The sequence below is a fragment of the Arvicola amphibius genome, chromosome 18 (genome assembly GCF_903992535.2).
Source record: "Arvicola amphibius chromosome 18, mArvAmp1.2, whole genome shotgun sequence".
NCBI lineage: Eukaryota > Metazoa > Chordata > Mammalia > Rodentia > Cricetidae > Arvicola > Arvicola amphibius.
This window is the reverse complement of record NC_052064.1, coordinates 32,203,189-32,224,813: the sequence shown is the minus strand read 5'-3', so window position 1 is coordinate 32,224,813 and position 21,625 is coordinate 32,203,189. Positions and strand designations below refer to the sequence as shown.

The 21,625-nt window shown below is 43.7% G+C and overlaps 1 protein-coding gene across 1 annotated transcript in view; it reads left to right on the top strand.

The window, feature by feature from the left end:
- C2cd6 (C2 calcium dependent domain containing 6) overlaps window positions 1–19,831 on the top strand; it is a 39,891-nt gene extending 20,060 nt beyond the window's left edge. Inside the window, exons 4-13 of the mRNA XM_038315558.1 lie at window positions 196–341; window positions 1,627–1,752; window positions 3,023–3,067; window positions 4,396–4,464; window positions 7,386–7,465; window positions 12,371–12,508; window positions 14,366–14,471; window positions 16,391–16,463; window positions 19,052–19,089; window positions 19,463–19,831. Coding sequence (XP_038171486.1) covers window positions 196–341; window positions 1,627–1,752; window positions 3,023–3,067; window positions 4,396–4,464; window positions 7,386–7,465; window positions 12,371–12,508; window positions 14,366–14,471; window positions 16,391–16,463; window positions 19,052–19,089; window positions 19,463–19,831 — 1,190 coding nt within the window. The remainder of the gene's footprint in view (window positions 1–195; window positions 342–1,626; window positions 1,753–3,022; window positions 3,068–4,395; window positions 4,465–7,385; window positions 7,466–12,370; window positions 12,509–14,365; window positions 14,472–16,390; window positions 16,464–19,051; window positions 19,090–19,462) is intronic.
- Window positions 19,832–21,625: the final 1,794 nt, after the last annotated feature.

Below are 21,625 nucleotides of genomic sequence, written 5' to 3'. Positions count from 1 at the left end.
ATGACACTGTGCCTAGCAACGAGAGTCAAAGATGTAATTATGAAAAGTTTTTCCTGTTGTCCAGTATACTCAGAGATTGTCTTCTCTTTGTACTTGCTTGAGTTTTATATTTTGGCCCGGATTGTTTAATAGATTTTACAATGCGTTGTTTGATCAATTACACCCGAACTTGTTTCCTAAATATTTTATTCTCAGTCATTGTACAACAGCATGTTAATCTGTTCGTTCGTATCTCTATAAACCACGTCACGAAATGCACGAAACTCCGGAACTTGAAAGCCGCCAACAACGAAAAGAACTTTCTACTCAGGTTTGACGAAGTGAAGTATTTTTCTGTACAGGTAATGGGAAACCTCTCTTCTCAATAGAATGATGTGTCTTTATAGGTTTCAAGCATTCTAAGTACTTGCATCTTTGGGGAGAAAAAAAAGGCAGGCAAGAACTAAGAGTAGTGCTTTTTTATTCTGGGTTCTGCAGGGTTGTGCTCCCCCGCTGTGGCCTGGGGCACCTTCCTAAGAAGTCCTGTGAAGCTCTGTGAAGCACCTGCACCTCCACCCTCCGCCCATCTGTTGATTGCGGGTGCTTTATCCTTTCTGGGTTTACTCCTCTGAGTCCTTTACGTATTCCGGATTTTAATCTCCTGCCAAATGAGCTGCTGGCCAAGGGAGTTTGTTTCCCCATGCAGAAGCGTTTTAATTGATGCCTTCCTGCTTGCCAGTCCTTGCTGCTGTTTTCTCCAGCTGCCAGGGGCTCTGTTCAGAAAGTCACTGCCTGTGAATGTGTCTTGAAGTGCGTTTCTGATGGTCTCTTAAAGTCTCAGGCCTTACACTCACCTCTTCTGGATTTGTTTTCGTACAAAGGTGGGGATCCAGATCGTTCTTCTGCATACGAGTATTTGGTTTTCTCCAGCACTGTTTGGCGAACTGTCTTTTCTCCGATGTGTATATATATATTTGTGCCCGTGGAAAATCAAGTAGCTGTGTGGCCCTATATTTGATTCCACTGGTCAAGGCCTGTTTTGTTCTAGGGCCATGCTGTCTTTGTGACTATGGCTCTGTTAGGATAATTTGAAATTGAGTATTATGATAGCTCTAGCTTTGTTCCTTCTGCTTAATATACCTGAATCACACTTCATCTTTTTTTTTTTTTTTTTTTTTTTTTTTTTTTTTTTTTTCGAGACAGGGTTACCCTGTAGTTTCTAGAGCCTGTCTTGGAACTAGCTCTTGTAGACCAGGATGGCCTCGAACTCAGAGATCCACCTGCCTCTGCCTCCCGAGTGCTGGGATTAAAGGCGTGCGCCACCACCGCCCGGCCCCACACTTCATCTTTAGACGTGACTTCAGGAGAGTGTTGAGGGCACCTTTCTAATGTATAGTTAAAAGGACAATTCGGGCAATTGATGATTCGAAGGATCATAATTAATGTTAGACATAAACAAGTCCTGATTTTGTTGACCTTAGAATATGTGGAATGACAAACTTGGAAAGTCACAAGACTAACGTGCAAAAAAATAATAATTAGCAATGCCCACGGTATAGTATGCCTTAGGAAGGCATTTATTTGGAAGTCACGCCTGAAATCCAGGCCTGAAATTTAATGCTTCCTTTCATACATTTTGGCATTGAGGTTCCCAGGCGTCAAGATGATGACCGGAATAATATCTTTTTGGAGCTAATGCAGGACGGAGGAAGTACAGAAAGACCCCCCCTTTCCTTGGGCAGCGTTGAAGCACATCTTTACGAAATAATACAGGTATGTATAAAAAATAACCCTCTTTTCCCCCCAGCTACATGGGACCCATACCTGTAATCCCAGTACTTGCGGTGTGTGTGGGGGGGGGGGTACAGACAAGACAGTTATGAGTTCAAAGTCATCCTTGGCCACATAGTGACTTCAAGGCCAACCTGGGCTATGTGAGACATACTCTCAAAAAAAAAAAATGAATTAAAAAACAAAAAGTAAAAAAATAACTAAATCTTGGTGCCGTACTGTCTAGTTGGCATTTTTCATCGTGGCTCCTGCTTTCTGATGGATACCTTTTGTTTACCACATGCATAGGAAGCAAAGTTCATTATAAACAAACAAAAAAATTAGGACCGTCAGAAAGCATGAGGTTTTAAATAAGAAAACTTTGAATCCCCACATGAGATCACGTAATTTGGGGCAACTGAGGGTAACGGGGGCCGGGGTCTGCATTACTTTCTGACGTTGACTGGTGAATAAGGCCTTTGCTTCAGGGTCTGTGAGAGACAGCACAAGGTGGGGACGAGAAGGAAGATCGCGTCACATACCAAAAGTACTCAGCAGTGTGTATACCAAAGTACTCAGCATATAGTGTGTACGGTTCCCCCCCCCTCTTGTTTTTCGAGACAGGGTTTCTGTGTAGCTTTGGAGCCTGTTCTGGAACTTGCTCTTGTAGACCAGGCTGGCTTCGAACTCACAGAGATCCGCCTGCCTCTGCCTCCCGAGTGCTGGGATTAAAGGCATGCGCCACCGCCGCCCGGCTGTGTGCATGGTTCTTAACCATGAAACAGGAAGCAGTGAAGATGCTCAGGAAGAAGAATAAAGCCCGGTTGGGCGTTGAATTGGGCGAGGTAACCTATAGGAGAGCAGAGATAACCGCAGATGATAACCCCAGATCAGGGTTGGCAAAGATTCCAGAGCCTGTCCGTGCCCTTGGGGTGTGAAGGTCTTCCACCTGTCCGGAGTTTGCCATGGAGATTTGCAGTTAGCCAGAATGGGGGTTGATGAACAGGAAGGGAAGTCTGCCAGCAGGAACATTTTTGCCCTTGTAAATGCTAATGTCTACATTTATTTCTGTCATTTGCAACTGGTTTTTTTTAAAATGAACATTCGTTATATTTGTATTTTAATTTAGTTAAGATGAGATCATATTTGTATTAATATTGTATTTTAGCTGTCAAATTCGTGTATATTTAAAAACGACGACCAGATTTGTATGCTACTGTGCTGTAGATAAACTACAGACACACGCGTGAACCGTTCTACCTCTGTTTTCCAGAAAGGCTGCTTTACTGAAGTCCTGCAGATGAAGCACAGAAACTCGGTAAGAACCGCACCGGCCTTCCTCAGATTGCCCATGCGTGGTATCTAACAGTGCCGAGAATTTACTCTGATGGTTTAGTGCCTAATTTTTAAGATTTTTTCACTACATTAACCATAGTTATATGAATTAGTAAAAATATGTGTAACAGAGAAATTATCATATTTGCCCACAAATTCTTTATTTTTAATATAAATTTTGGCATCATGTTTTTCAGACTCAATTTAGCTTCTTTATATTTTTTATAACTTTAAAAATTATAAAGTCACTCCCCCTTTCCATTTTCTCCCTCCAACTCCTTCCACGCATGCCCTCCCCCCTTGCTCTTTCTCAAATTCTTGGCCTCTTTTTCTTTGTTACATCTATACATATATAAATATGTTTTAAGAATTTGATCCAGCCGGGCGGTGGTGGCGCACGCCTTTAATCCCAGCACTCGGGAGGCAGAGGCAGGTGGATCTCTGAGTTCGAGGCCAGCCTGGTCTACAAGAGCTAGTTCCAGGACAGGCTCTAAAGCTGCAGAGAAACCCTGTCTCGAAAAACCAAAAAAAAAAAAAAAAAAAGAATTTGATCCTATTAGTGAATTGTGGAGGAGAGGCTTAGAAACCACGGGACGAGACTGTCTGCGGAGAAGTCTCTGAAGACGTGTTGGCAGTCCCTAGTTCTGAACGCATCTAAATGTTGGTGATTTTATCAGATGATCAGTCCGAGCCACTTCTGCTGTCTCCTGGCCAGAACGGGGTTGAGGGACATATAAAGCCACAGAGTAGGGGGCCCTTTCTCCCTTCACACATGGTCAACCTGGGTTCAGAGGTGAGGTTGCATGTCTCAATCTCCATTTGATCTGGGGTAGATAGGAAAGGCATTAGACCTATAAACATATATAAAATACATACCTTACTCGGGCGATGGTGGCGCACGCCTTTAATCCCAGCACTCGGGAGGCAGAGGCAGGCGAATCTCTGTGAGTTTGAGGCCAGCCTAGTCTACAAGAGCTAGTTCCAGGACAGCCAGGACTGTGACACAGAGAAACCCTGTCTTGCACCCCCTCCCCACAAAAAAATCAAAATATATACATATAAGTCAATATCTTAGGATAATCTTACTAATAATTCTAAGTTCAAATTTTACACATTTGATCACTAGCATTGTGTTAAGGTGAAAGGCTTGTCATGTTCTTGGAACCGAACAGAACTCTGTGGGAGTTCTCTGTGTATGTGAGGCTTTGGTCTCTTCTCTTAACCAGAATGGTCACCCTAGGCTTTTCTAAAGTGTACGTTTATGACACTGTCATCCCGGCCACTTCTCTAACAACAGCGTTCCGATTCCAGTTTATCTGCATGGTGGAGGTGGAATTCATGTTTTCCTACGGAAGCTTTGGTTATGGATTTTCACATCAGGTTAGTCCCGTTTCAAAGAAATGTCTTCGTTTGAGCGCATTAATCCAACTATTCTATTCCTAGCCTCTGTTTCTCTCCAGCTGGGCAACTTTTAAAAATAAGCGTTTTTTAGGGCTGGTGTACAGGGCCTAATGACCTGGGTTCAGTCCCAGGAGTCCACATCGGGGAAGGAGAGAGGTCTCTCCCTCAAGCTGTCCTCTGATCTGGGCATGTGGGCCATGGCTCATACACTCCCCCTAGAAAAATAATGAATGTTAAAAAAGAAATGCTGTTTCACATTCTGCTCTTGAGATATAAGAGCTTTTCTTCACACACATACACACACATGCACACACACATGTTTGCACACACACACATGCACACACACACACACACACAAAACCCGAAAACAAACAGAACACTTTACCACGTGTTTGCTTATACATCTTAAGCGATGACATTTTATTCAAAATTAATTGATTGTAAGACTTCATTTTTATTGCTCCTCCACATTTTTACTATTAAAATCAATGCTACCTTAGGCATTTAACTGAGTATGGGATCTTACATCTAGAAATGTTAATCAGAAATGGAGTCACTGATCAGAGAGAGACACATGCCTGTGATCCCAGCTTTCAGACTGAAGAATCAGTCTAGAAAAATCATACCATATTATATAAACACTGTCACCTAGTATTTGAATGAACTCTTTGGTTTGGTTTGGTTTTCCGAGACTGGGTTTCTCTGTGCAGCCTTGACTGACCTGGAGCTCACTCTGTAGACCAGGCTGGCCTCAAACTCACAGAGATCTGCCTGCCTCCTGAGTGCTGGGATTAAAGGTGTGAGCCACCACCACCCAGTGAAACCCCTCTTGCTATCCCTGGATCAGCAGAATTCCAGGCGTGTTAACCCGGCTCTATGAGTGCTGATTTGGGGTTGGGGGGTGAGCCTTCATTTCAGATTCCTGTTTAATAGTCTTGGATGAATTTTGGTTAGTAATTGAGAATAAGGAAATAATCTTGATAAATAAGTCTACTGCTATGTTGATTGAAAACATCCCTATGACGTGTTTAAATTTTGCCCACAGTATTCCATGTTTGTTAATATGTCTTGAAGCAGAAGTATACAGACGACAGCCACAAAGAACGAACCTTTCTTTCTAATCTGCTTTTCCTGTTCCTCTACTTATTTACTAATTGTATCGCTTGCTGGGTGGTTAGCACGGCCTTGAGCACAGCAGGCAGATGCTCTACCACTGAGTTGGGTGCCCAGGACGCGGCTTTTAGAAATAGGGACTTTCCAGACAGCTCAGGATGGCCCCGAGTTTCCTGTGGAGCTGGGGTTTCCTTTAAAGTCTCTGATTAGTACCTCAGACTGAGGAGTGCTGAGATTGCTGGCACGCCTGGCTATTTTACCCTATTCTCTGTGCACGCATGCCTGCATGCTTGGGTGCACTGTGTGTGCATGTGCACGTGTGTGTGAAGGCTAGAGGCAACTCTGTCATTCTCCCAAGAGCTGTTTGTTTTTTTTTTCGAGAGAGTCTCTCACTGGGACCTGGGGCTCAGCAGTTAGAATTATCCAGAGACCCCGTCTGTCTGTCTGTCCGTCCGTCCGTCTGTCCGTCTTTCCCAAGCACTGGGATGGCAAGGCCTGCCACCAAGCCTGGCTTTTTATGTGGGTGCTGAATACAGAACTCAGCTATTCAAGTTTGACCAAGCCATCTCTCCGGCCTTTCAGTTTTCTAGTGATTGTGATGATCACGCCTTCCGGGAAGCCGCTATTTCTGCTACTTATGTTTAGCAGTCATCGCTAACGAGTATAACGTTAGAAGTAGGTTTTGCATTACATGTGAGAGAATCCTTAGAGGGAGAGGTTATTTTCAGATCAGCAATCCCAGCACTGGGGAGGTGGAAGCAGGAAGATCTCCGGGGCTTGCTGGTCAGCCACTGCAGCCTACTTGATGAACTCTGGGCCAGCGAGAGGCCCGAGGTGATCCTCTGGACTACCCATGCAGCACACACACCTCCAGATACAACTGAGCACACATAGGCATGACAAACAAGTGCACACAGAGAGAAAGCGGTAGCTTATTTTCAGATGGAACTAGGCAAGTATTGCCTTATGTGTAGACCTCACTGAAAACGTAGAGCAAAGGTTTGATATGGAAAAGAACTGGCTGATCAACAAGAGTGCCGCTTGACTGTGAGCCTGTCATGCTTCCTCCACGCCAAGCGTGACGAAGTTGGGGGGGGGGCTCTCTGCAGCGCAGATAATACAACCAGAGACAGGCATTGGAGTCGATCTGAAGATCAGAGAAGCAAAGCAGCCATGCCGCTAGAGAGCTCTTTCTTGTATGACATCTTCAGACTGAAAGAGAGCGAGTTCTTGGCTCATCTGCCTTATATTCCTCTCTAGCGCTGGGATTAAAGGCGTGCACCACCACTGCCTGGCCTCTATGGCTGACTAGTGTGGCTGCTGGGATTAAAGGTGTGTGCCACCACTGCCTGGCCTGTCTGACTGCTTTGCACTGATCTTCAGGTAAGCTTTATTTATTAAGACACAAATAATATACCACTATAGAGCTCCATATAAAAGGTAGAAAAATCTACACTCACACCCCATGTTGCGCACTCATGCCCCGTGTTGCATACTCACACCCCGGGTTGCACTCTCATGCCCCGTTTTGCACATTTTGTAACCTTGAATGAATTACTGTTTAGTGTGATCTATAAAATACTCATACTTACCTCCTACTTTTATCAGAAGGGTTAGAGAAAATTGAAAGTGTGTCATGCTTGGCAAGTGTTCAGTGCTCAACAAATTAAGTTCCTTTCTTCCTCTTGTCTATACGCACGCCACTCAAGTATGGTATAGGCCTTTTCGGGGGGCTGGGGCTGTTAGTCCTATCATGGAGAATTATACAATCATATAATTTTATCCAGTTAAAACCTCTTCAAAAAATCATCGAGCCATCCATGTTTATGAAGATCGCCCCTCCCCCAGAAAGGACAGACCCTGTCACGTAAGTGTTTCAATTTCGTTACTTTATTAAGAGCAAATGGCATTTCAAAGGTGCAATGGAGCATATCAGTTATCTCAAGAATCCCTGAGAGCTTGGCCAGGACAGCTAGATCCTAAGGTAAGGTGAGCACGGAACTCCTTTGCTTGATAAGGTGAGAAAAAGAACCAGGTATAGTGGCTCATGCCTGGAACCCCAACCCTCGGCAGGCAGAGGGAAGAGGATGGGGAGTCTGGGGAGGGGGGGTTACTTGAAACCTTGTGGGGAACAAGCCAACAGACAGAGAGATGGGAGAGTTTCTAGGGGTCCCTGCGGGGAAAGGAACTGAGGTCTAGAGATGAGAGGAAACGGTGGCTCCTTCGTGAATGAAGAGGTGGCATAATGAGGAAATTAGCCATCAAGATCCTCCTTAAGGAATATAGAGGAAGAACTTTTACGATCCATGTGTCTAGGGTAGCCAGTTCCTGTTTTACAGGGTGTCAGTGTTAGCCCACCCCACACCACGCCAACTGTTACTTCCAAATGGGCTGTAAAACAAACAAACAAAAAAACCAACAATAAAAACTGTGTTAAAAATGTTATTAGTGGGGCTGGGTAGATGCCCTGCAAGCTGTGTTCAGATCCCCAGCATCCATGCATAAAGCCAGTCACGGCTACAGGTACCTGTAACCCCCAGCTTTGAGGGACAGAGACAGGGGTTTGCTGACCAGGCCAGCTGACACGGCTAGCTTCAGGTTCAGCCAAAGGGACCAAGGCAGAGAGGGACAGAATATGACACATTCACGCTCATGCACCACTCCCACACTCCATACCTCCCCCCACAAAACATATTTTAAGTTGTTAGCAAAGGAAATGTAGCTTAAAATATAGTATTCCAAATGATCTTAAAACTTCAACAGTAAAAATACACTCAAGAAAAAAATATGCACCAGAGAAAGAACTATCCAAGAAGAAGGGATTGTTTTGGAAAATTGAAATGAATCAAGGAAATTAGATATGGGATGTGGGACTCACTCTGTAGACCATTTCAGGACAGCCAGGGCTACACAGAGAAACCCTACCTTAAAAAACAAAAACAAGCAAACAAAAAAGATACGGGATGGGATACTGTGTTTTGAAGGGATTTTTTTTTTTAATGGTCTCACCACTGGGTATTTCATTAAAAAAAAAAACAATTTATCCACTTGATAGTGGCAATTTATGAAATTATAAAGTTTATTTATTTTTGTCTTGATCCATTCATTTACAAAACATTTGCTAGATGTCTGCCTCATTCCTGAGGCACTGAAAATACAAAGATAAATGCCATCCAATTCTCCTGCCTTGTGCTTGTAGTTTAATGCACAGGTAATTTGAAAAAAAAAAGACTTCAGAGAGAGAGACAGAGAGAGAGAGACAGAGAGAGACAGAGACAGAGAGCGAGAGAGCGAGAGAGCGAGAGAGAGAGAGAGAGAGAGAGAGAGAGAGAGAGAGAGAGATTGCTTGGCTCCTTAAGGAGACCCCAGTGGGTGAATTGTACAACAGGCCTTTAGAGTGTTTGGATGAAACCCCGGTGGCTGTACAAACGGCAGCTCTGCTTTTGAGAGGGAACTCTGGCCTACCAGTGGAGCCCAGTGGAGACTGAATGTGAAAACCAGAGGCCATCAGCCACCATGTAACCTCCACTGCCATCCCACTGAGGGTTGTCTGGCCCACTCAGCCGTAAAGTTGGCAGTGCCGGTAATGCTACATCCTCAAATGGAAATAGTACCGTGTGATTACCTACCTACCCTGGACAATGGTGCCCTGTTTCGGGTACGGCTTCGCTTGCCCTGTATGCACTGGTGGTCTGCAGACTCTAACAACGCTCCTCCCACCGTCGCTGCAGCTAACGAAGCGCAGTCGTCTCCCCGTGATCCGTGGAATCCATTCTTACTACGTTCCCTGCCGTCCTGAAACAGCCAGCTCCACAGAGCGGCGGAGTGGCCTCTCCAATAATCAGCCACAGCGCCAGCTCAAACACCCAGACCTGGGGAAGGTTCTCCAGAAGGTTTCGTTTGCTCTGAATCAGTTACCAACACCTGAGGGGGTTTCTCCCATAGCCAGCATCCAGTGGTCCATGAACTGAGGACTGAGAGCGAGAATTGCCTCCCATTGCCACTCCTGATTCACGAGCAGAACTTTCTCTCCCGTTCCTGTGATCTTACCTTCTGCTGGCCTAGAGTTACTTCCAAAAAAGTAAAATGCTTCCACTGAGTGACCGCACTGAGCTAGAAGTTAAGGCCACTACACAACTACCCGGGGTCCTCGTGACCTAGAACCAACAGGCAAAGGAGGGAGTCCCTGCCCTGGTAAAGGATTGACCCCAGCCGCCAAAGAAGGCATGGGAGAAGGGATGACCTAAAATACAGGAATAGAAGTGCCTAAAATACAGGAGACCCGTTAGGGAATCTCTTCATATTACCACTCTCTGCAATTAAGAGGTTTTTACATTAGAAACTACTTGGAGACCTAGAAAAAATAGCTCAGTGGTTAAGAGCACTACTGTGTGCTGTTTTACTCCTTTTGCTTCTTTAGTGGGGGCACCACCCAGCTCCCCCACACAGAGGCTTATTCCTAATCCTGAATGCCTGGCCTTAGCTGGGTTTGCTTCTTTACCTCTTACTCCATGACTGGTTGGGTTGCTGGCCCCTGATGTCCTCCTCTCCTTCTTCCCTTGTTCCTTGTTCTCTCTTTATACTCTCTGCCTGCCAGCCCCAACCTAGCCTTGCTTCTGCCTCGCTGCTGGCTGTTGGTCTCTTTCTTAGGCCATCAGGAGTTTCAGACAGGCAAAGGCTCACGGCTTCACCGTTAATCAAATGCAGCAGAACCAAAAGTAACACACCTGGAAATAATAATTCCTAACGGAGTCCTGGCTCCTCTTTCAGAGCGCTGGGGTTAGGTTCCCAGTACCCACAAGGTGGCTCACAACTATCAGTAATTTCAGTCCCAGAGTCTGATGCCCTCCTTTGGCTTCCTGGGCACTGCACACATAGGGTGCACGGGTACACACGCAGGCAAAAGACCAATACACGTAAATGAATAAAATCTTAAAAAAAAAAAAGAATTAAGAAGCATTATTTGGCGTGGGAGGCATAGCATGGCGTGTGCGTGGAAGTCAGAGGACAGCTTGTGGAAGCTGGGTCTCACCTTCTTCCATGTGATGCCAGGAACGGAGCTCAAGTTCAGTTTTGGCAGCAAGTGCCTTTGCCTGCCGAGCCATCTCCCTGGCCCCGAATAAGAATTGAATACAAAGCTACAGCATTTTAATCTGCAGAGGACTATTCCCGACCCTGAGGAGTGAAAGTTTAAGAGGCCAGCTGAGGTGATACTGAAGTAGAGGAAGGACAGAATGGGCGGTGGAAGAAGAGAAAGATATCGGCTGTGACATATGAACAGTTACAGAAACAAGGGTGATGCCTGTTACGAGTATTTCCTCGACAGTTGGTTACGACATATGTGTAAATAGCTTGTTTTTTTTTCCCTCTCTTATCCCATATTCACAAAACTAAAAGTTGAGGATATTGAGAAGAGTAAACACCACTCAAAACTCGACTTCCTCTCCAGCCTGTTGGCAGACGGAAGTTGTATCATGTCAGGTGGAACTGTGATCCCATGATTGTCTTCCTCTGGAGGTGAAGGATGACTGAAGAAAGGCAGGGTGGTGGTGGATACGCCTCTCAACCCAGCACTTGGGAGGCAGAGGCAGGCAGATCTCTGCTGTGGGGTATTTGTACCCCGTGTAAAGATGTTGCTGTGATGGGTTTAATAAGGAGCTGAATGTCCAATAGCTAGGCAGGAGGTACGGGTAGGACTTGCACGCAGAGAGAGGAAGCAGGAGGAGAGAGCTGAGGCTCAGAGGAGACGCCAGGGAGATACGGAATGAGTTGGACACACAGAATGGGGGAGAGGTAAAGGCCACGTGGTAGAAGGTAGGTGGATAAAAATATGGGTTAATTTAAGTTATAAGAGCTAGTGGAACAAGTCTAAGCTAAGCCCAAGCTTCCATAATCAACAATAGGGTCTCAGTGTCATTAACTGGGAGCTGGCTGGGGGGACAGAGAGACTCATGCACAGACCACTAGGTACCCACGTGGTATTACGAGGCTAGAAAAGTTATGCATTTTTCTATTCTGGACATACAAAACCCAAGGTGCTCATCACTGTGCATAGCTAAGATTAGTGTTGGCAAAACTGTCGAGTGTTAGCTATGGCACTCCCTCGCTGTTAGACATGTAAGGGAAGTGGTTAATCTCTTCACTCCCGGCTCTCTGGTATGTCGAGTGGATTCAGTAATTCTTATCCTGTGGGTTTGCCATGCAGGTGGACTAAGACAACCAATACAGACAGGCATACGGATACAGAGCCCGACATAAAATCTACTCCATAGAATCAGTTGTTTGAAAGGATGGGGGACGCTGGGGGCATATTTGGCTATAAATGGTGGCCAAAAGACCTGAACTTTTTTTTTTTTTTTTTTTTTTGGTTTTTCGAGACAGGGTTTCTCTGTAGCTTTGGAGCCTGTCCTGGAACTAGCTCTTGTAGACCAGGCTGGTCTCGAACTCACAGAGATCCGCCTGCCTCTGCCTCCCGAGTGCTGGGATTAAAGGCGTGCGCCACCACCGCCCGGCTCAAGACCTGAACTTTTTATTTCTCCTTCCTCTGGGTCTCCTTCCCCATCCCTACTGCCCACGGTCTTGATGAGTAACCAAGAGAGCAAGAGAATCCCAGGATTCCAATCCTTGCCTTCTTCCTTAGCTCTCTGTCTTCTTGACAGCCCGGGGTAGTGGGTGAGCTGGTACAAGAACAACTCAGAACAGCGGCTACCACACTGACTGTAGGGATGCACTCTTCCATAGTGCTGGCATTAACTCTACTACCGTTTTTCAGAAATGTTATTACCCCACAACGAGTCGAATACCCAGCATTCTTATCCCCAGAACTTAACGTTTCCGTCGGGGTTGCCGAGAGCAGCCATCCGAACGCCGCCGTGCGACTTGAAAAACTCCAAGAGAAACCCCGGGAAAGGTAACAGCACACATTTCATTTTTTCCCACGTAGTCTGTGTCATTCCGAATTTCTTATGTTGACCTCAGGCTTTTCATGACCTAGGGATACTCACTGGGATGCTGTCTCGTGTGTCCCTTGGAAGTTTCTCAGGGAACACATGGCATACAGTAGACATCCAATGAGTCTTGGCAAAACAGCGTGTCATATTAGAGGACAAAGGTGTGTCCTTTGGTCATGCATCTCACCTTAATGGATTTATGAAGGCAGAGAGCCAGCTTGTGCCCATACTCACTCTCTACGTAAACTCTCATAGGTTACTTCAGACTATTTCATTGTAGGACAATGGACAGCGAAGTCTGGGTGAAATATGTTCTAAAATTTTGTTTGAAAGCAATGAGTTATAAAAGAGGTTCAGAGATGTCAAGCCCATCGTTTGGGGCCATCATTTTCAAGGAACTTGGTGACAGCCAAGATGATAAAAAAAAAAAAAAGTGAGCAGAGCTAGGATAGACATGCAGAGTTCAGCGAATCCCAAAGACGATGAACCCCATAACACCCAGACTTCCACTTGGGCCACCGATGAGCCATGACGGGCCCTGACTCCAAATGCCACACCCTGGATGTCCACCACTGGTTCCTATTCTAGAGTTGATGTAGGTGTGTCTTCTATCTATCTGATGATTTCATTGGATAATTAATAAAGAAACTGCCTGGCCCATCTGATAGACCGGCCCTTAGGTGGGTGGAGTAGACAGAACAGGAAGAAGGAAGTGAGGTAGATGGCTCAGTCAGATGCCACGCCTCTCCTAAGTTAGACAGACTGCCGTGCCTCTGCTCAGGAAGAGAGATGCAATGAAGCTCCAGCCCAAGATGGACATATGCTAGAAACTTCCCGGTAAGGCAACACTTCGTGGTGCTACACAGATTATTAGATATGGGTTAATCAAGATGTGAGTAAGAGGCTGAAACTAATGGGTCAGGCAGTATTTAAAAGAATACAGTTTCCATGTAATTATTTTGGGGCATAGGGCGGCGGGAAGCCGCCCACAGCTCCTCACTACATAGAGTTCTGAAGTGAAGAGAGTAATCAGTGTTCTTAGCCTCAGGCATCCTAGGCAAAGGCTCCACCATTGAGCTGCCTCCTCAGTTACTATGTTAAAGGTTTAAGCTCCGATTTAACAATAGTCAAAGGTAGAGCTTTGAGGAAATAACTGGACTAGGTGAGATGAGGTTTGAGGACGAAGCCCTTGTAATCCAATCAATGCCCTTATAAAAGTTACAAAAAGAGAAGACATGATATCTCCACTATGAGGAGATAAGATGATCTCACCCGAAGCCAGGAAGACCCTCACCAGAGTCTGGGCGAGCCGGTACCTCGGCATTAGACATCCTAGCCTGAGGATTATGTGAAATAAATGCCTGTCATTTAATCCACCCACTGTATGGTATCCTGTTAATGCATCCCAGACTGACCAAAATAAGCAAGTTAAAATACTGAGAATACATAATGCATTATCGAATAATTTCTGAAGTGTGTTTATAAAGCTTAGATGACGATAATAAAGTTATTATTTGCATAAGAAATGCATCGTTATCACTAAGGTCAGAAATGTATTTTATGCGCCTTTTAAGAGGCTTCTCTTTTCCTAATCTCTTCCCATAACCGTGACCCTTAATTCTGTTGTAATCATTTCTTTTAACTGTTTCTTTAGAGAATATGTTGTAAGTTTGTCACTTTTGGAACATCTTATGAATGGGTCATATTGTATTATTCTTCTGTGGGTTTTAATATATATTATATATGTATAATATATAAATATGTATATCCCTCTGTCATTTGTAGTTTTTCATCTGTAGCTGATTTTTTTTGTTTAGGTTGGAAAAAATGAAAGAGGAATATAAAAATCTAAACACATGGATGGAAAAATCTGAGTATTTAAGAAACCTTATTACTCCAAAAGTGGCTTCCAAAGTTTCAGAGGTAATTGCCAAAACACATTCTCTCCTGTGTAGTGTGTTATCCACTGTGTAATAGAAACGCGCCTTGATGATTTAAAATGTTTGATCAGATAATTGCTTGCTACCATTAAGTAAAATGCTATTAGCAGTTCGCGTTCCTCTCTGTATCAACAATGTGCCGTTCAGTAAGTGTTTATTCGGAATTTATAAGGTTTGATTAACTGGCCAATCTAAAGTGTACATTTCAGTGGCATTCACCCTCACCGCAATCCATTTTCGGACATTTTCATTCTTTTTAAGCAGAAGTAGCCCAACGCCACGAGTCAATACTTTCCCAGTTCTCCCATTGCCTTCCTGCCCTCGGCAGAAGCTGACCTATTTCCCTCCACATACATTGCACAAAGAGTGGGATTATGTATAAATACACGGTCCTTTGTAGCTTGCTCTTCTCTCTCTCTCCGCGTAATGTTTTCCATGTGTTTTCTTGTTATAACATTTATCAGCATCCCATTTGTTTCTAGATATATTTTATGTGTTCATCCCCTGATGAACATTGAGGTTCTATACACGACTGAGCTTTGGTAAAGGGTGTGCTGCTGTGGACGCTCACGTACAAACGTTCGCTGTTTTCCTTCAAATGGAGTTTTGCTATGCAGGCTGGACTTACTCTTGCTGAGTTGCCCAGACTAACCTCAAACTTGGAATTCTTCTGCCTTGGTCTCCCAAGGGCTGAGATCCCGGATGTAGACCAATATACTTGGCTTCCTTATATATGTTTTTGTGTGCACAAACGCTTTTAATTTTGCTTCACGAATGCCCAGGAACGGAATCTGGATCAAACGGCAGTTCCCAGTTTAAAGTTTTGAAAAACGGTCAAGCTATTTCGACAAGCAGCTTTGCTATCTTGCATCCCAATAGAAAAATGTGTGGTGGTTTTGAATCTTGACCACTTGCTCATTTCCCATATGGTCATCACCGCTAGTCCTGATACTCCTGACGTGAATTCCAAGTGCTGACTTTTGGTATTTTTAGTTTACATTTCTCTAATGATGGATGGTGTGAACGTTTTTTCATACACCCGCTGGCTATTTGTATATCTTCTTTGTACAATTATTTATCCAAATATCTCAACAAATTTTCAGTTAGATTTCTTTTCTGCCTTACCATTGAGCTGCAGTGGTTCTTAAAAATATATTTGAAATAGATACGCCATCTAACCCGTCCATTTTGATCAAGAAACAAAGGATTCCTATCTCAGATAAAACATTTCAGAACCCTGAAATACTAGCCATACTGTGTTTATCGTTTTTATGTTTTACAATTTCTCTGTAATAATTGGGCAGCAGTGTAGTATTATGGGTTAAATTAATTACTACTTACTAATATAGAGTTAATGTTTCAGGGAAAACTTAGAACTCGTTAGAGAAGGTGTGGATTTGTACTCTTATTTTTAAAGGGACTTTATTCAATGTCCTTGTAAATAACAAATCTCCTTGGACTTTTGTAAATATATTCATAATTTTAGAGACATAGGTCATAGTGTATCCCGATAAAAATACATCCCTGGCCCTCTCCCTCACTCTTGGAAGTTGTTCAGTTAGCGTTGTGGTTTGCTTCCCTCTTGTTTTCATTTTGATACTTAAACGATATGCGTCCCCGCTCTCGGAGTTCTCCTCTCGGGAGCAGCAACCCCTCCTGAAATCCCGCTCTATGGATTCAGGTCCTCACCAGCTCCGTCTCGGCCTCTGTCAACTTAGAGGGAAAATGTGTCTTACAATTGCCTTAACTTTATACTCTCAACTATGTGAGTTTTATGACAGAAACCGATAAAGTATTCTTTAAATAAAAATTACGAAAACAGGAAAAACATTTTAGTTTTTCAAGTTCTTCAAGTATTTTGCCCAACATGTTTTCTTTTTCTTTCTTTCTGTGTGTGTCTAGGAACCTAGTTTGAATGAACTATCTGAAGTAAATTCTAGTCTGTTGGAAGAAATGTATGGAACTTTAACACATGGTAAAAAAAATCATGCTAATTTTTATTATTAAGATAATTAGAGAAAGGTGTTATGTTGTAAAAGTTACTAATTTGTTTTAAATTGATTTCATTTTTGTCATAGATCAAATAACATTTTATTGTTGTGCCAATTACTTTGGTATTTTTTAAGAATGTCAAAGAGAAGTCTTAGCCGGGCGGTGGTGGCGCACGCCTTTAATCCCAGCACTCGGGAGGCAGAGGCAGGCGGATCTCTGAGTTCGAGGCCAGCCTGATCTACAAGAGCTAGTTCCAGGACAGGCTCTAAAAAAGCTGCAGAGAAACCCTGACTCGAAAAACAAAAAAAAAAAAAAAAAAAAAAAAAGAGAGAGAGAGAGAGAGAGAGAGAAGTCTTAGACCCCCCCCCCCATTAAGAGTTTTCTAATTTTTAAAATCATTTTATGTGTATGGGTGTTTTGTCTGCATACATGTCTGTGTACCAAGTGTTTTCCTGGCGCCCTCAGAGACCATCAGAGAGTATCAATTCCCTTAGGACTAGAGTTACATGAGATTGTGAGCTGCCATTGGGTGCTGGGAACTGAATCTGGATCCCTTGCAAGAGCAGCCAATGTTCTCACTGCTGAGTCATTTCTCAAACACCGGGAGTTATAAACAATTTTATTGGTTCTTCACTTCCTTTTTTTATATTTATTATGTATACAATATTCTGTCTGCGTGTATGCCTGCAGACCAGAAGAGGGCACCAGACCCCATTACAGATGGTTGTGAGCCACCATGTGGATGCTGGGAATTGAACTCAGGACCTTTGGACGAGCAGGCAATGCTCTTAACTGTGGAGCCATCTCTCCAGCCCCAGTTCTTCACTTCTTTAAAGACAGAAAAAATTTAAATCTCAACTGTGATATTTATAAGATACTTTGGTTAAGCATTTTGAACTCTTGAGGCAGAAGAAACTGTAGAACCATTGAGGTAGGGTGTGTGTGCGTGTGTGTGTGTGTGAGTGTGTGTGTGTGTGCGCGCGCGCGCGCGCATGTGTGAACAGAGAGGGTGAGAGATGAGACACATAGACAAAGAGAGACAGGTAGAAAGAGAGAAGAATTGTGCTGGAGGAAATTCAGTTAGTATTTAATTGGAGAACTTAACCATAAATTACCAGTAAGAGATCTAACCAGTGTTTACACAGTCTCCCAAACATCTCTCTCAAATTTATCTAGAAAGCAAGTTGACATAAACGCCTGTACTTTAAACACACGGTTATGCATCTTCAGTGTCTGTAAAGTTCCTGTTGCAAGGGTTTGGCTGCAACTTACTCATCTTTCCACACTCTGTCCGTTTCCCCAGCTAGATCAGCCTTACGCACACGTGTGTGTGTGTGTGTGTGTGTGCGTGTGTGTGTGTGTGTGTGTGTGTGTGCGCGCGCGTGTGCGTGCTTATATCTCTGTCACTGCACTAGTACAGTAGAGTTGGGTCTCCAACCTACACTACCTGGTTCTGCAGGCTTCTTTTTAGTGCTATTTCCACTGTCTGACTGCAAAGCTAAAACCCCAACCCAGGACCTCGCATGCACGGGGACCCCGCACTCTGGTCTCCCTCCAGGGTTCCGACTCTGATGCTTTAAGTGTTAGATAATCATAGACTTCCTCTTCTGTATCGCAGATGGGAAAAGCAAAAGGACTCTCTCACTGTGGGGCTTATTTGAATTCTATTTTTCAGACATGCGATGGAGTGTCTAATGACTTGACTCTCTTTGGTATTTCTGAAGCCTCCAGTATTACAGCACGCGCGCACACACACACACACCACACACACACACACACACACACACACACACACACTCCTACACAACTAAAAGTTTAAAAATGTATATTTTTAAAAGAAGACCCGAAATAAACAACTGAAGTTCATGCCACTAAGAGCTAGAACAGAAACCAATGTCAAAGTTAGAGGAAATGAAGATCACAGTAGCTCTTCTTTTTACAATTAGAGAATTGAAAAAAAAAAAAAAACAATGAAGCTAAGTTTTTAAAAAGATAAATAAAATCGACAAATTGGACTAGACTAAGAATAGAATGTGGCTGTAGAGATGATTCAGAGGTTAAGAGTATCTGCTGCTCTTGCAGAGACCCTGGGTTCAGTTCCCAGCACCCACATGGCAGCTCACAACCACCTGTAACTCCAGTTCCAGGGGATCCAGCACCCTCTTCTGACCTTCCCAGGCAACAGGCATGCACATGGTGGACAGACACATGCCTGCAGGAAATACTCATACATGTAAAATAAAAATACATCTGAAGAGCTGGGCGGTGGTGGCGCACGCCTTTAATCCCAGCACTGGGGACGCAGAAGCAAGCAGGTCTCTGTGAGTTCGAGGCCAACCTGGTCTATAAGAGCTATCCCCAGGACAAAGCTCACTATTTAGACTGGGCTAGCTGGCCTTAAACTCAAGCAATCTTCCTAGAGATTTGTTAGCCTGTTTTCACTAAGGTAATGTTCATGTTTGAATAGCTGCTTTAGTAACCCTTTACTTGAAGGGAGGAAAATTATATGTAAGTAATACAATGTTAAATAAATGTTAAATAAAGCAGAGTACTCATTATTTTTTAAAACAGATTTCCATCACAGAAAATCTGAACATATTTCACATGAGGTAAGAGAATTTCTTTTTCTTTCTTTTTTTTTTTTTTTTTAAATTTATTTTATTTTGTGTCTTGCCTGCATGTGCAAAACACATTCAGAAAAAGGCTCAATCTCTCCTGGTTCTGGAGTTATCAAGGTTGTGGGCCACCAGGTGGGCACTGGGAATTGAACCTGGGTCCTCTGCAAAGGCAGCCAGTGCTCTTAACCACTGAGCCATCCCTCCAGCCCCCAAAGAATGTCTAATTACCGTGATTCTATGAAGGGATGGGATATCTGTAACTGGAAGGATAGAGTGAAAATTAACTATACAATGGATTGATTTATTGACTTTGAATGCTCCTTAGTGAATAGCGATTAAGTTTACTGTCTTGCTCTTTTTGTAGTTTGTGGACAAGGGGGAGAAGGAAGGCCGGGTAATACCAGTTGTGAAACTGGTGGACCAAGATTTCTCAGAGCATGCTCTGCCTAAAAGTGGGGAATCCACACCGGGAGACATCCCGCTGCCCCCTATCCACACCCTGCGGATAATTGAGGAGGATGAGACACCACGCTCACAAGCAGCTTCCGAGTGGGAAGACAACCTCTACGAAGAGAGGAAAAGTGTAGTGTTGCCACCGGATGAAAGTCTAATCCCCAAACGTCCCAGCATTTTAAGAGTAGCCTCATCTCTGCAGGAGGTAAAGTCGAGTTTACCCATAAACCCGGAGAGCGTGAGGAGGAGGAGGAGTTTAGGCGTCTTTCCAAAAGAATGAGGTGGCAAAGCCAACATTTTAACTGAAGTGGGGGGGTGGGTAGTCTGGGTTCCTGAGATTTGCAATGAAAAAGTGGCTTCAAAGGCAGGATCCAAGAAGCTTAACTAAACATGTCTCGCCCGCAGCAAAACTTCAGATAGGCAAACCCCAAATCATTATTTTTTTTTTTTAAAAAATCAATTAAATACCAATAAATTCAAAATTATTCAATTGCCTCTAAGTAGAAATGTCTCTAAATATATTTAATGTTCTTACTCTGTGTGTACTGATCAATTAAGGGGGGAAAACCTTTGAGAGAAAAGCAAACTGTCAATAATACAAATGAATCCCTTGGGTTAGCGTGTGATTCTCCTGAAAATGTCACAATTACAAATATAAACTCAAAGGACACGTAAAAGCCTAGGAAATTATTTTAGTCGATTTTTTTTTTTTAACTGTTAAATTACAAAACGTAGCTTGGGTGTCCCCTTGTTTCAGACTCTGAATGTAAATGCAAGGTGTGCCAGGCAAGCCTTTCTCCACATACCGCTTCCTGGTTGGCAATCATGGTCCTTTGGAATCGCTGTTGCTGGCAGGGGGTTTTCAAAGGCAGCATAGAACCAGAACAAATTCGGGACCTCGGTTAAGGTTCTGCTTCTGAATACTCCGAACGGTTCTATTCCTATCCTCTGGTGGCCCACAGCCATCTTAAATCCCCTCCGAATTTTCAAGATAAAATTGTTTCAGTAGCACTAGCTGGGAACCTAATTACTTAGGTCAACAGTTTAAAGCAATATAATTGGAATAATGTTCTTCTTGACTCGATGTTAAAAGTTTTGAAAAGGCTGGGGGGCGGGGGCGGTGGCGGCGGAGCACGCCTATAATCCCAGCACCCAGGGGGCAGAGGCAGGTGAACCTATGTGAGTTCAAGGCCAGCCTGGGCTATAGAGTGAGTTCCAGGACAGCCAGGGCTGTTACACAGAGAAACCCTGTCTCAAAAAAAAAAAAAAAAAAAAAAAAAAAAAAAAAAAAAAAAACCCAAGCAAAACAAAACAAACATTTGGAAAATGGAAAGCATGAAAGACAAACTAGATAAAAGGAGTTATAATTTCCTCACCAGGTTAACAGTTTGTTTTTTAAAGCCTCTCTGATGAGGGCTGGCCTAGGCAATGATTTATTTATCTAGGATATCATTAGGAAGCTTTTCATTGACTTTGTTTTTGCCAGGAGTGTTGGTTCTACCTTGGGTCTCTGGGCTGTCCAGGTTCCTAGCCGTGCAGGCAGGGTCAGATATGGGCTCCCTGTCGTGGTGTGGACCTCAGGTTGGACCAGTCATTGGTTGGCCACTCCCATAAAGTTCTAGACACCACCATTACCCCTGGAATCTCTGAGAGAGTGACCCTAGCAAAGTCTCCTAGTAATGGGGGATACGGAGCTGGAATGGGCCATCTTCTGTAACCAGGCAAGGTTCTCAGGAGTGGGACCGAGACACCAACCCAGCCACAAAACCTTCGACCTACAATCTGTCCTATTAGCAGGTTCCTTCCATTGAGAATTTTTGTGCCCATCTTCATCAAACACACTAGACGACGGCGGTTTTCTTTCTTGTTAGGTCTCTGTCTGGTTTTTGGTATCAGGGTAACGATGGCTTTTTAGAAAGACTTTGAAATGCTCCTTCCTTTTCTTTTTTTATGGAATAATTTAGGAAATTTTGATATTTGTTGTTGGAGTTCTAGTAAAATTGTGTTGAAATTATCTGGCCCTGGGTTTTTGCTTTTTTTCTTTTTTTGTTGGGAGATTTTTTTTTTCAATTAA